The 15,891-nt window shown below is 39.6% G+C and overlaps 1 protein-coding gene and 1 long non-coding RNA gene across 2 annotated transcripts in view; one reads left to right on the top strand and one right to left on the bottom strand.

Moving 5' to 3' along the window:
• The window catches only part of CNST (consortin, connexin sorting protein), a 160,961-nt gene that overhangs the window by 83,784 nt on the left and 61,286 nt on the right, over positions 1-15,891 (top strand). The window contains exons 7-8 of the mRNA XM_089693288.1: positions 235-256; positions 1,947-2,044. Coding sequence (XP_089549414.1) covers positions 235-256; positions 1,947-2,044 — 120 coding nt within the window. The remainder of the gene's footprint in view (positions 1-234; positions 257-1,946; positions 2,045-15,891) is intronic.
• LOC149449435 (uncharacterized) overlaps positions 1-15,891 on the bottom strand; it is a 42,617-nt gene that overhangs the window by 8,844 nt on the left and 17,882 nt on the right. The gene's annotated exons all lie outside the window — the stretch shown is intronic.

The following is a 15,891-nucleotide window of genomic DNA, read 5'->3' on the forward strand; positions in this document are numbered from 1 at the left end:
TATTTTAGAATGGATTTTTTATGTTGCAGGCCAGTGTAAGGAAAATGTAAGTGCCTTGTGCAGCTGTTCCTTTCATCCTGGTATCCACCAATGAAACATTTCCAGTATTGGACAGGTTCCATGCTAATATTAGAAGTAAAACTCTTCTTGCAGTATCATCAGGGTTTGTTTCTGTACTGTGTACATGTGAATGCTTGATTATAACTATTTTTACTTTCTGTATTTTCTCCAAAGCCCTCAAGCTGTCAAGTGCAAGGTAAGTCTGGAGACCTATATGCATCTGTTGTAGGCTTTGGTCTGTACATGTAGAATTTTTAGTAAAGATTTGTCTTTATTTTCTTTCCTCCTCCCATTTTAATAATGCTTTTCATAGTGGGTTGAACAAGTTGTTTTGTCTGAAGTTACATAGGTTAAGGTCTATGTGTGTATGGACTTGAATGTTGATAAAAACACTTGTGTTCTTTATAATGTTAGTTTGCATGTCTAACACCCTTGACTTTGATTATCAACTCCCTAAGCCTATGCTAACCATCTTTATAACCTTACTCTCTGGTGCAGGGGTGGCTAACCTGTGGCTCTCCAGCTGTTGTGGAACTACATTTCCCATGAGGCATTGCAAAGACGGGAAGTTACTGACTTGCAGAGGCATGATGGAACTTGTAGTCCTGCAGCAGCTGGAGAGCCGCAGGTTGGCCACCCCTGCTCTGGTGTATTCTACAGCCCTGACCAATAGTTTTGAGAATGACACAAATATTAATTTACCTACAAGGGAACACGTGCAGTCCTCATTGCTTTGCACAAAAAGGGGTTCATAGGCAAGGATATTGCTGCTACTAAAATTGCACCTAAATTGACCATTTATCGAATCATCAAGAACTTCAAGGAGAGAGGTTCAATTTTTGTGAAAATGGCTTCAGGGTGCCCAAGAAAGTCTGGAGATGAAAAGGTGAGAGCTACAATCAGTCCTGTGTCATGCCAACAGTAGAGTATCCTGAGACCATTCATGTGTGGGGTTGCTTCTCAGCCAAGGGAGTGGGCTCACTCACAATTTTGCTTAAGAACACAGCCATGAATAAAGAATGGTAATATAACATCCTCCAAGAGCAACCTCTCCCAACCATCCAAGAACAGTTTGGTGATGAACAATGCCTTTTCCATCATGATGGAGCACCTTGCTGTAAGGCAAAAGTGATAACTAAGTGGCTTGGTGAACAACACATCAAAATGTTGGGTCCATGGGCAGGAAACTCCCCAGAGCTTAATCCCATTGAGAACTTGTGGTCAATCCATAAGAGGCGGGTGAACAAAAACCCCCCACAAATTCTGACAAACTCCAAGCATTGATTATGCAAGAATGGACTGCCATCAGTCAGGATGTGGCCCAGAAGTTGATTGACAGCATGCCAGGGCAAATTGCAGAGGCCTTGAAAAAGAGGGGTCAACACTGCAAATATTTACTCTTTGCATAAACTTAATGTAATTGTCAACAAAAGCCTTTGACACTTATGAAATGCTTGTAATTATACTTCAGTATAACATCTGAAAAACTAATCTAAAAACACTGAAGCAGCAGACTTTGTGACAATTAATATTTATGTCATTCTCAAAACATTTGGCCAAGGCTGTAAACCAAAACTTGTCACTTTTAACGTTCTTTTCAGTTTTAGATGGAGTGGGGGGTAGGGTTTGAACTTCTGTCATATTTTTGCTGGGGATAAATTTAGTTATCAGCAGACTTATAGGTGATGGGAAAATCATCCCAAGGGTCTGAATTTGAGAAGGGATTTCCTCCCACTCTCTCCTGTTGGTCTATGGCAGGAAGCAGTTGAAATCTCCCCAATGGGACAAAAAAAGTCTAGAAGAGGTTTTAACTATTTCCTACACTGTATCCAAGTAACAAAACCACCACCAGATCCAATTTATTTATTTATTTTTTAATGTTACAGGTTTCAGACAAATCATTGCAGATTCAGAGTCTCCCGCAGTTATTGGCAACAGCTGAGACACGTGACATAGATGGCTCATTTACTGATTATCCAGGCAAGTTGTTTTAGATTTCTAAAAAAAAAATACATTTTGTCGTATTTTGTAGTATTTGAATTATCACAGCTGCTGGTTCCAATTTGACAGCCATGTAGTTGTGGGTGCATGTCCCCTGAACACAGTCTGTGTTTAGGGACACAAAAACACAGCAGCTGGCCCCAATTTGACAGCCATGCAAGTGCAGGACTATCTTCAATGTATGTAGAATGCCATGCAGAATCTGTTCTAAACATTATAAAATAGTTATGCAGATTGTTGGTGCTATATAAATCCTGCTGGTCTCAATTTGACAGCCATGTAGGTGCGTGTCCCCCTGAACACAGAAAACCTGTGTTTAAAGACACACATAAACACAGCAAATGGCCCCAATTTGACAACCATGCAGGTGCAGGAGTATTTTCAATGGGTGTAGAATGCCATGCAGAATCTGTCCTAAACATTATAAAATAGTTATGATGTTGGTGCTATATAAATCATGTATAATATCATAATAATATCTATAGTATAATTTAAGAAGGATGTCATATACCTGTTTTTTTAAGTAAATATTTTTCCATGCCTTAAAATGTTGCAGAAGCACCGTTTTACCTTTTTTAGTATTAAAGCATGTGTAAACCCTCATCTTGTAAAACAACCCATTCAGTTTAAAATAGAATTGAAAGGCAAAAAACATTTGTTTATAGATATTAAAAAAAAATTACAAATACCTTTTTTTGTTTCCCTTTTTTATAAATGATCAAATATTCTCTAAGCTTCGTATGCAGCTGAGAACAGAGCTGGGGGAGGAGAAACAGGAAACAGCAGCATACGGAACTTCCCATTGAATTGCTGTGCGGGTCAGCAAAAGTGTAATTGTTGGAGGAAAGCAGACTGAGTTCCCAGACTGCGTTTTCTGTTTCACCTAGTACCTAAGGGGACATAGAGGGGATATATATCAGTTTTTAATATTAAGGTATCAATACACTTTTAGGAATACATAGCTTTTACTTGTGGAGGGAAGGAGGCTCATTGTTTCCTACATACACATCTTTCAAAGTGATTATAAAAATCATTTCTAAAAGAGTGTTTTTGACAATATTTGCAGTAGATCACAGAACAAAATGTACTTTCAGTGTTTTATCTTTTGTTACATGCATTAGCATTATTCAAATGATAAATGAACTGAAAGTGAGCTTGCTCAGAAACGGGATCACCAATAATCTGAATTAATAAACGTTTAGATTTGGATTGGTGTTTTTTTCACTTCATAATTTCTATTAAATTGGTAGTAAACTTTCAAAACAAAAAAAACATTCCCCTTGCATGGTAAAGGCATGATGTGCTAGTATGCATCGCATACTAGTAGATTATGAGAGGTTTACCTTAAAATGAAGCCCTTCGGCGGCGCGTTGTCATCTTTACCCAGTCTTCTGGGGTCTGGCCATTCGAATGTCCAAGCCATGATGATGTCACTCCCGCGCATGTGCACGGGAGCCACGGCACAGCACTCTGAAGGGACGGCATGCAGTCTCTTCAAAGCGCAGTGCACATGCGCCAGTGACTTCACCGGTTGCAGAAGTAGTGCATATCTCCTAAATGATGCACTCTTAGGATATATTCTTTGTACCTACAGGTACTTTTTATTGTAAGCTTAGCTGTAGGTACAAGTGAGCAAGCAGTGTTTTACTACCACTTTAAGTGATTTATACTTTTAGTTTTTTGAAGTCCATGAGGCTCTTTTGTCAGCAGCTTCTTTTATCAGCAGCCTCCTCTTCATACACCCTTGTACTATGTGCTAATGCACATGTCTTACATTGAATGTCTAGCCAAAACTTAAGTTTAGATAGATCGTAAAAGGTTTTGAACCCTGTCAGGTTTTTACTGCTGTTGACAACTTTTACACAATAGGCTCGGGCTGAACAGGCAGGTGTTGCCACATAGCCTTCTATGTAAAAGGAGCTTGCAGCCTAGGGTGACAACACTGCACCTCATAGATGCATTATGGTGAATAAACCTTGTTACCCTAGTACAGATCATCGTATGTATGTATGTGTATATGTATGTATATATGTGCGTGTGTGTGTTTTGTGTTTTTTATTCTTTTTTTTGCGATGCGCACATCTATTTATTCAAGATTACCTTCTGATAAGTCTTAGCCAGGCAGCATTGGCCATGATTTACTTTTACAAACATTTTATTAACTTTGTTTATTTACATTTTATTTACTTGTGCTTTATTGGATTTTCTTGATGACTATCTGCTTACAGCAGATTTTATATGTAAAGGTCACAGTTACAAATCTTTACTAAGCATACCATCGTTTTTGCTTTCCCGATACCTTCTGGGTCAGAAACGCAATATGATAGCTTACTTGGAACAAACTATTGCTATTTCCAGATGGCTGTTAATGTTATTGAACAACACAAATGAGAGTTGGGAAAGATCTATAAAACCTTTCTGAAAGTGAATCACAAGGCCTTTATTGATTTTATTCACGTGTCTGGCATCTTTTCATAATATTATCTGTTGTTTCTTTTGGGGGCAGTGTATGACTGAAGTACTGTGGTAATATCTGAATATATAATAGTCTGTAAAAGCATCCTTTACATATATTTTCTAATTTTTTTCAGTTTTATTAAAAAGAAAAAAAAATGAAAAGAATTATTCACATCGGTTTTACAGCATTGGTTATTTTTGAGTAAGGAAATAATTTGTAATATATAATTGTTTTGTTATTGTTTTGGGATGTTAAAGTGCTACTAAACTTACCACAACAGTAAAATCAGTCTGTATATGCAGTAAAGCATGCTTGTTATATTCGCTGTGGAACCTACGAGCTTAGTCCTCCATGTATAAAAAGGCTGTTTGATCCTGTCTTCTCTAATCCTCCCCTTCTTTTACTGTCCCCAATCCATCTGCTGATAGTATAGAGCCCTAGGAAGCACTCTGCACATGCTCAGTTTAATGTGCAAATGCTAGTTTTTTTTTTAGGGGGGGGGTGCATGGGATCAGCACAGGGCCAATCAGCACTGCCCAGACAGAGGGTCAGGGGTCATGCAGCCTCATAGGACAGTCAGAGAAGAATGAAAACTCCTACAAGCTTTAACCAGTGCTCAGCCGGACACTGATAGAAGTCACAAGACTGATTGGAAAATGTATTTAGCAGTTTTTGTATTTTCTAAAATAATTGCATTTCCATGTTTTGTGTACTGTGAAAGACCAGACATTGTGAATGCAGGGGCATGGGTTTAGTAACACCAAGTGTTGCCAAGACAATTGGGGGGATTTACTAAAACTGAAACGTGCAAAATCTGGTGCAGCTCTGCACAGAAACCAGTCAGCTTCCAGGTTTTATTGTCAAAGCTTAACTGAACAGGCTGAAGTTAGAGGCTGATTGCCTACCATGCACAGCTGCACCAGATTCTGAGTGCGCCAGTTTTAGTAAATATCCACCAATGTCTGTTAGGAACCAGGACTGTGCAGACCTTATATAGAGGATGATACTGTATGGATTTCATGGTGCTGTGCATGTTACTTGTCACTTGTACCATTTGCTAATGGCAGACTACTAAATACAAGACTTTAGGACAACATTACCTTGGCTATTTCTGCAAACACACCCTCCATCGTGAACACTCTTTTCCCATGGCTGAACCAAAACACCAGTCTGGGGAGAGTACCATTTCATCCTGATGGCCCTCATTAGAGGGTTTGTGTGATCAGCCTGTGAAGCACGCCAACTGGGACCCACTGTCTACTTGACAGCTGAAATCTCTGTAAAGCGGATAACTCCTTTACCTTGTAAAAACAAAGGCAGCCCATAGACTATACAGTTTTGTGGGAGACCAGACATAGTGAATGCAGGGTCATGGGTTTAGTAACACATTAAGTTTTGATACCTAAAGCGGAAGTTCCACTCGCTCTGTAAAAAATTAAGCCAGCAGCTACAAAAACTTTTTTAAAAAACAGTCACTAACCTGTCCCACGATCCTGCGTTGCCCCCCCCACCCCCCCCGCAGCCCATTTCACTGGCCGTCCTGTATTCCAGGCACCAGTTATCTTCAGTGTGGGCACCCGGCTGTGTCAGCTTGCAGCTTTACAGCCGGGTGCCCACTGCGCATGCGCGAGTAGCGCTGCACTTCCCAAATGGCCCTGTCGTCTTCTGGGACCTGTCACATGTCCCACAAGACTTTGGGGAGGGAGGGTGGGAGGAGCTAGGCGATCGCAGTGGAAGTGGGAGCGGGTACCTGTCAAATTGGTTACCCGTTCCTCCCCCCTCTCCCCAAAGGTGCCAATCCTTAATGGGGAACGGGGGACCAATCTTTAAAGCCGAACTTCCCCTTTTTATGGTGGAACTCCGCTTTAATAGTCTTGATTAAGTTGAAGGCATCTTTCCAAAAAATTGCTGGTATATGTAAGGTGCGCCTATAGATAAAAACAAACTGTTCAGTTTTGAGCAAAGATAAATAATACCATTGCTAGAAGCATAGGCCATTTATGTACCTCCTTGAAGCCTGATTTAAGAAACTCCCAGAGATGGCATCATCCAGTCCTGCCTTGTTGCTGGGATGTTGCTACTTGCCCCCTCCATCACAGGAGCAAGCTCCTCACAAACCCTGAGCTCATAGCTACTACTCAGGGGAGAGAAAGCACATGTGAGGCGGTTTGAATCTGAGAAAGAGCTTGCACCTATAGCAAGTGCCTTATTCAACTTTGGTCAAAGCTGCACATTTGTTTTTATCTACAAGCACCCCTTACTTGCATAGACCATTTTTGGTAAAGGTGAACTAACCCTTTAAGGTACCTGCAGCAACAAATATTTATATAGGGGAAAAAAAACTGACCTGTGCAGCTATCAGTTTGTCTTCTCTGTATGTTTGCTTTGATGTTCCCTTATGCACTAAACCTGAATTTTAAAGTGTCATTAAACCCACATCATTAAAAACTATCAATAAATGCTATATTACATGATGTTCATACTCCTTTACTATGGGATTGTTTTCTGTATTCTGCAAAAAACATGGTTGATCCTGCTGTTCTCTGTTTCGCCCTTCTGTCCCCCTGTCCCTCCTGCCCCCTGCAGCTGGGGATTTTGCAGAGCAATGTTGGCAGCTAATGCACATGCTCTGTTTTCAGTGTCTTTTCTACCCTGAGCATTTCCTCCGTATCACATCTGAGCAGTTCATGTGACTATAGAGTCACGCATGTGGGCATATACACAGTGGTAAATGACAGCCCACTCCCTCCCTCCTCCTCCATGCCCACTCACCTGGTAACACAATGGGGTGGGATAATACATTTTGATTGATGGAGGCTTCATCTACCTCTTATTTTAAGACACAATCTGGAGGGACATGACACCGCCCACACCATATTATTGCCAAAAAATTTTTTATTTCAAATATATATTTGTATGACAATTGAAACTAGTTTATTGATAATTACATTTATTTTTACTCTGTATCCCAAAGGCTGTTTTTTTAATTTAATTTAATTTTATTTTGAACATGTGACCAGTAGCAGAGGAAACTAGAGGCTCCTTCTGCCACTGTTTCCCTACAGACAAGCTGGGAAAAGTACTTATTTTTTTTTGTTTTTAATAAAGTAATGATAGTGCCATTATCCACATACTGAAAGAGAAGGGATAATGTAAATTAATCATTGTTTGTTTAGTGGCCCTTTAAATGATCACACCACCCACATGTGAACTATAGGTGGAGTCTATTAGGCCAATTCAGCCCCTGTCTACTTAGGTCTTGTGCAGTTCTACAGCATGATCTCCCTGGTCTAATTTTTAAACCGGTATTAGACCCAAAAACAAAATGAAATATATTGCAATTTATATATAAGTGGAGCCTGCGCAGTGGACTATGGTTAATGTGGAAATAGACTGGCTGCTGCTAGCACTACCACAAATGTGTGAATACAAACCTAAATAAATGCTGCGCTGCCACTAGTGAGTGAATGTGCCACACTATATTTGTGATAGTAGCCCACAAATAAACGTGTACCTCTATAGCATATCAACTTAAAAAGGTGCCCCTCCTCCCCACAGTCTTATTACATCCTTATATTAGGGAAAATTAAATATTCCTATACCCTGTGTGCTTATTGCTAAATGAGTGAAAATATTGTGTGAATTGTGTGCCAATCATGGACATCAATTTTCCCAACGTAAATCAATTACAATAAACACATCAAACATAAATATATATAAAGGTGCACTTGTATGTGGATATTAAAGTCCCAATCCACCACTAACCGCATTCAAATATTTTAAGTCCCAATGTGAAAAACTTTCCACTTCCAATGTGAAGCTAGGTGATGCAGTGATCAATCTTCTTATCCGCAAATATCTTTGTGTTGAGTGCTCCACTGAGTGCTCCCACTTTAACTCCTAAAATCTTGGAATTTTGGGTGTGCCACTCTTGCATGTCCTAGCACATCCAGTTGCATTCTCTATCCTACAAAAATAAAATCCAACAGGTAGAGTGTATTTAATCTCATCTCTATTATTATTTTTTTTATTTTTCAGAAAAAAGGGGTACAATCTATTTGTTATCCAAAATACAAAAGTATGGGTGGAAATTCAGGAAAAATATAAAGAGAAGAGTTATACATATAATGACATGTATGAAAAAAAGAACAGTATCTTGTAGCAGTCATATTAACATTACATCATGAAAGTCAATTTTTGAAAAACTATTGACCATTTGTGTACTATCCATATGGAGATATAAGAGTAGGCCCCATCAGGGGCGGACTGACAACTCATGGGGCCCCCGGGCAATAGGGGATCATGGGGCCCCTGTGTCCTTGCCCAAACTCAAAAAAGCCTATGAAAAAGGTACCAGGGTCATCTCATGGGGCCCCCTACTGACCCCGGGCCCTCGGGCAGTGCCCGAGTTTCCAAATGGTCAGTCCGCCCCTGGGCCCCATCACTCTGTAATAGCTAGTATCTGAATCCATTAATGTTGATAAGGATTTTACACAGGTTGTAAAGCAGTAAGGCAAATACAAAAAGAGGAAGGGGGGAAAAACAAAAACATTTTGGCTTAGCATGAGCAATTCCCGAAAAGGGCCAATTTGTCTAGCAGCTCATGACAGGAAGGATTCAAAATTTGAGGAATATCTCAACTCCATACAGTCTGCATGGTCTTATAGGAGTTGGACTTATGCTCTACCCAAGTAATCTTGCCTTCCATATGACTGTTTCTATTCCGACAGAGTAGAAAACCCTTCACAATGACCTAGGGCATGTAGACTTGGGTAATCAAGGCCAGAGATCTCACCAATAGAGTTCCTGACAGATATTTAAAACAGTTGGTGATTTAGCTCTCTGGCATCTACCAAAACCTGAAATATCAGTTTAGAGTTCACTGACCCTTTAGTATTTATTCGGTAATCTGCTTATAATTCATTGTACCTCTACCTCCTGTAAGTTTTTTTGGCTGTTTTTCCCATTTTATTTCTATTTAAGGCAGTCCTTATGTTGGCAAGTATAACCTGTTCAACACTACAGATCTAGGATGCTTGTGCTTTTTGGTCGTAGCTTATGTGTTTTATAGAATGCACAATCTGTGGAAGTTTTACCAAGATAAAATGCTTTTTTTTTTGGTAAACGCTGTTAGTTTCTGCTAAATACCGGTAGGTCTGCCTTGATGCTTCTGCACCATTTTATGTTTCATTTCCACTGTATTGCTCATTGATAGCCAAATGGTGAGTTCATACCATACTGTTAGTGAATCACTGACCTATGTTATGAGCTGCAGTGTTCTGCTGTAGAAAAGTATTTGACAGTCAAAGAATTGTAATGGAATAAGGTGACCTTTGTACTGTTGAATATAAAATATCCATATTTTCTTTTATACACACACGATATTTTTTTAAGATGTATCTTAAAAAAACTATTGCATAAATATTATGAGTATTTAAAAGTCAGATGAGTTTTATAACTAATATATACAGCTAATCTGGTGGACAAGAGTTTGGCTGGGACATTCATGTAAAGTCAGGCTGCCTGGTTTAAAGCATGGGATTTGTAACCTTCTGCTGTGACTTTTTGGTCACTGTCGAGAAGCTTAACATGTAGGCTTTTGCTCTGTTGTTTAGGGACATTTCTAAAAAAAGAAAAGGATATTAACCACGTGTGATGGTGAAACAGATCAGTAACACTGTTTTTGTTTTGTTTGGTGCCATTTCACAAACCCATCCTCAGATCCCACCAACAATGCTTGTTTAGTTGATATCCACTCTGGCACAAAGTTCAGGACAACAAGGTTTTGGTGACCTTGAAATATTATAAATCCCCTCTCTCCCCTTGCAAGGTATCCTCCTCATGTTAAAATGGGAGGTTTCAGTGAAGTACTGTTGGCTTTTGAGAGTTTCCATTTTCTAGATATTTTGGAGGCAAAAAGTAGAAACTACATTTCCAATTTTGACAATTGATACGTTTAAAACAAATAACGTTAGTCCGTCAGAGTTTAAAAAAAAATTAAGTACATCTCTGCTATCCATGCATGCTCCCCATATTTTATCACTTTAAAACACAGCAAGTACAGAAAATACCTGTTGATCTGCCAGCACACCAGTATGCTCTGAACTTTGTGTTTGGGTTAAAACAGGGCCTTTTCTCCATTGGAATCCCAACCAGGTTTCAGATTACAGAACTCGAATGTCTATCCTTTACCTATCTCTGGCCCTCTCCACAAGCAAACGGTGCTTGATTGAACTCCCAGCAAAATGGTGCTGTTATAAACTATAGAATGTTGCATTGTACCTTTTTTTTCAGTAAATTTATTTATTATTTATTTTTTTATTTCAGGTACTTATATAGCGCCGTCAATTTACGCAGCGCTTTACATATATATATTGTACATTCACATCCGTCCCTAACCCTCAAGGGGCGTACAATCTAAGGTCCCTAACTCACATTCATACATACACCTACTAGGGCCAATTTAGAGAGGATCCAATTAACCTACCAGCATGTCTTTGGAGTGTGGGAGGAAACCGGAGTACCCGGAGGAAACCCACGCAGGCACAGGGAGAACATGCAAACTCCAGGCAGGAGGTGCCGTGGCTGGGATTCGAACCAACGACCCTAGTACTGCCAGGCGGAAGTGCTAACCATTTAGCCACTGTGCTGCCCAATAGTAAATAATTTCACTATGTGCAAATCAATATAAAATAAGTGAACATTATATAACAGAGCAAAGGTGGCATCACCAGTGTGAACAAACAAGAAATATTCATACAAAGCAAAAGTCTATTAAACCGCCAACATTGACCATTAAGGTGCAGATTTTGTGTACACCCGTTTCTGTGCTCCTTTTACCAAAAAGAAAAGCAAACTGCTTACCACATGGTTAGACCCCGAATTGTAAGAGGTCTAATAATGCTTTAAAATCTGCCAGGGACACTGAGGAATGATTAAAGAGGATTGATCTGACACAATGTTCCCAACCAGGGTAATTAAACCCCATAAGGAGAAAAGCATCAGAATGCATCAGAATGCCATAGTGTAATATGTAAAACCGTTGTTTATTGTATAAAAGAAAGGTACTCGCAAGATATGTATAGAGACCAGCCTGAAAGCAAAAGCTCCACTCGGTTGAGAGGGCATGATTGCATAAGTGCTAGGCTTCTTCCGACGCGTTTCATCACAAGGGAAGTCGTCAAGTAGTTGACGTCTTTCTCTCTGTGCTTGATGTGATGTAATTACCCTAGCTTTGAACATTGTGGCAAATTGATCCTTGTCAATAATTCCTTAGTATCCCTGGCAGATTTTAAAACACTATTAAACCTCTTCTGATTTGGGGGTCTAACCATCTGGTAAGCACTTTGCTTGTGTTTTTGACAATGGAACACAGAAGCAGATGTACACAGAAATAAATATACACTTTAATGGTCACTTTTATATTGATTTGCACAGAGTGAAATTTATTTTCTTAAAGGTATGGTGCAATCTTTTACTTTATATTTGTGGTTCTCTTGTATTCAGATACTTGTAAGTGCTGCTGTCTAGATATAGATAGATATAGATATATATATATATATATATATATATATATATATATATATAATTTTTTTTATATTTGAGTTGTAAATGTGTATATTTTGCACTTGATACAGATTTTTTTTTTTTCTTTAAAACAGTGCTGTTACTTTGACTTCTAAGAGCCTGCTCACGTGTTTGAGTGGGGAAAGTCTGTTGATAGATGTAGTTCTTGGGATTAGGTACTTGCATCAAGTTCAACATAAAGCTAAATCCAGCCATACATGGATCGAAATTCAGCCGCTTCAGCGGGGACCAGCTGAATTTCAATCCATGTATGGGCAAATAGGTTTTACACTACTACTTTTTATCTACAAATCAACGTTTGTGCAACCACCCTGATTTTTTTTTCTCCCCCCCCCCGCTATAGCCTGGAACGCAGTATAGTATATTCTGCCTGAGAGGGAGTCTCCCTTTTGTCAGAATACAATAGCTCAGTGGGGAGGATTCCCCCATCCATATCAAGTGTGTGAATGGGGGAATCGAGTCAGTTTTTTGTAGTTCAACTGTCAACCAATATTCTATGGGCTGCCTTTGTTTTTACAAGGTAAAAAAGTTATCTCCTTTTACAGAGATTTCAGCTGTCAAGTTGACAGTGGGTTCCAGTTGGAGTGCTTCACAGGCTGATCACGGCACAGCCCTCTTCTAATGAGGGCCATCAGGCTGAAATTGTACTCTCCCCAGATTGGTGTTTTTGGTTTAGCCATGGGAAAGGAGCGTTCACGATGGAGAGAGTTATTTGCAGAAATAGCCAAGGTAATGTTGTCCTAAAGTCTTGTATTTAGTAGTCTGCCATTAGCAAATAGTACAAGTGACTGGTAACGTGCACAGCACCTTGAAATCCATACAGTATCATCCTCTGTTAGGAACCAGGACTGTGCAGACCTTAAATAGACACACAGTGGGGAGATTTACTAAAATTGGTGCACTCAGAATCTGGTGCAGCTGTGCATAGTTGCCAATCAGCCTCTAACTTCAGCTTGTTCAATTAAGCGTTGACAATAAAACCTGGACACTGGTTTCTGTGCAGAGCTGCACCAGATTTGCATGTTTCAGTTGCAGTACATCCCCCCCAATTGTCTTGGTGTTACTAAACCCATGACCGTGCATTCACTATAGCCAGTTTTCCACATTACACAGAACATGGAAATGCAGTTATTTTAGTAAAAATAAACCACTAAGTACCTTTTCTCATCAGCAGTATACTGTATAGCAGTTTTGTCACGTCTGTCAGTGTCCTGCCAAACACTGGTTAATCTTGTAGGAGGAGTTTTCATTCTACTCTGTCTTATGAGGCTGCATATCCCGTGAACCTCTGTCTGGACAGCGATGTCTGGCCTTGTGCTAATCACATGCAGCCTCTCTAGCAATACACACCAAACAGAGCATGTGCAGACTTTCCACTGCTGCTCTAACTATGGCAGACAGATTGGAGACCGCAAAAGAAGGGGAGGATCAGAGAAAACAGGATCAAACAGCCTTTTTACACAATGCAGAGGATTAACCCCTTTAGTTCCACAGTTAGTATAAAAAGCATGCTTTACTGCATGTACAGACTGATTTTACTGTTGTGGGTTTAGTTAAACTTTAAATGTCCATAATTCAAGTATTTTTTATTTTATTGTGCAACAACCATGCTATATTATTAATGTTATACTACTAACATTAATCGTATCCACCATGTGTGACTGATGCATCTTTTTGGCATCATGCTGTAGAGTACTGCAAAACGTTTAAGTGGACCTTTTAATAAACTTCACAAGTCTGCATGAATAAATTCAAAGAATGTCACAATATAGAGCAGCCTTTCACAACCTTATTAACATAGAGGAACCCTTGAAATAACTTTCAGGTTTCAGGGAACTCCTACTAATCATTAATATAGCTAAAGCTCTCAGTACATTAGTGCGATGGTCACTGGGAATAATGTTCCTTACACTTGTGGTCATTAGAATCTCCTCTTACAGATGGCTAAAAAAAGACGTCAGTGGTTACTCATTTGAGAGGTAGAAATTGCTCATTGCTTAAGAAACCACTAATAACCTCTCCAGGAACCCTAGGGATCCACAGAACCCTGTTTAAGAAAGGTTGATGTAGAGCATCTGATTTTTTGAAAAAGCTGCACCCTTTATCATTACCGTAAACCTTCACTCCAATCCTCAATAATAAAATACAAGCACCATTTTACGCTTGTGAAATGGCATTGAACAGAATTTTTTCTAGGGCTGTTGTATCCTTTTTTTCTTTTTTCTTTTTCTTTTTTTTTTTTAAGATATATTTTTGTTTTTCAGTCTGGTGCTCTTATCCTGTCGGACATAATGATTGAGGGGAGAGGGTTCGGCCCACCTTTGCTTTCCATACTAGTTTGAGAGGGGCATGCAGAACTTTACACCTGTGATTTTTCATGTAGAAGGGCAAAGGTGTGCTTAAAAAAAGCATATACGCTCCAGCCAAGGGACTGTTCTAGTCTCACATGATGCCATCAGTCTGCTGCAGGCAGAAGAAAGCTTTTTCTTAGTCACCTCCCCTCTAGTTATCAGACTGCAACATTGTAGCCACATTACATGATTGTGTCATCTCGGAAGTCCTGAATGAAAGTGTACAATCCAAACGCACACGTTCCTGCGTTAAAAATGGCTGTGTGTATAAGTGGCAGCCGCAGCGACCGTCGGCTGGAACCAAACCAAAGGAAAAATGTCACCAGCACACCGAGGATCACCAATATGGGTCCAAAGGTTTTAATGAACAATCACATAGTTACAGCAAGGCAACGTTTCGGGAGTCTCGCAGGACCCCTTTATCAGGCATGTGACATCAGGGTCCTGCGAGACTCCGAAACGTTGCCTTGCTGTAACCATGTGATCATTCATTAAAACCTTTGGACCCATATTGGTGATCCTCGTGTGCTGGTGACATTTTTCCTTCCATCTCGGAAGTCCTGTCTCCTCTTTGGAGGGGTTAAAAAAAAAAAAGAATTGCATGCTCCTTTTTTGAAATGCTAAACTACACCACGTTGCACATTGCCTTACAACATTTTCCGTTTACGATTTGTAAGTAAACACACAGGATTAATATAGCGCCAACAGTTTGCACCCAGCTCTTGAGAGCTTGCAGTCTATAATTTGTGTATTATATATTAAGTGTTGAGTTTTTTCCCTTTTTGCTCCATGTTACTTGTTTGTTAGCATTACTTTTGCCGAGCAACTGTCTTTGCTTGCTAACGCCATGACTACACTGCATACAAACCCAGAAACAGCAGCTGGTGTTTTCTTCCTAATCCTAAAAAGATCAACATTAATCATGCAGGTTTCATGCTCCAAGTTTGCTGTGTATGAGTACAAGAGATTCCTTTTTCTGCCAAGTAAGGAGCAACAAGTAATTCAAGAGACAAGCTACTGGGATGGATTACTAGCATTCCCCTTTGGCTTGTTTGAAAATGTGTGCTGAATTAGAGATGGTATTCACTAATGTTAGCATTGTAGTACCATTGAGGTTTGTTAATGTCATGACAGTAATAACTCTGGCAGTGAAGCACTGACCCGCTTATCTTCAGCAGAGATTGAAGACTATATCTATCCATTTGCCCGACTGTCTGTCATTTCTAGTGTTCTGTAAATTGAGGTTATGACATTTAAATGGGAGAGAAAAAAAAAATATATTTCTGTATTTGTGGTCTGTAACTGTTTTCATACCTCTTGGGCTCCATGTACACGGCAGCTGATAAACTCACGTTTAGGAGCTTTTCTGTGTTTTTTTTTCAGCAGCCGCTGAACTCTTCCTAATGGTTTCCTATGTGTTCATGTACACTATGT

This window comes from Staurois parvus, unplaced genomic scaffold, assembly GCF_062004578.1.
Source record: "Staurois parvus isolate SC_StPar_1 unplaced genomic scaffold, SC_StPar_1.0 ptg000619l, whole genome shotgun sequence".
NCBI classification, from domain to species: domain Eukaryota; kingdom Metazoa; phylum Chordata; class Amphibia; order Anura; family Ranidae; genus Staurois; species Staurois parvus.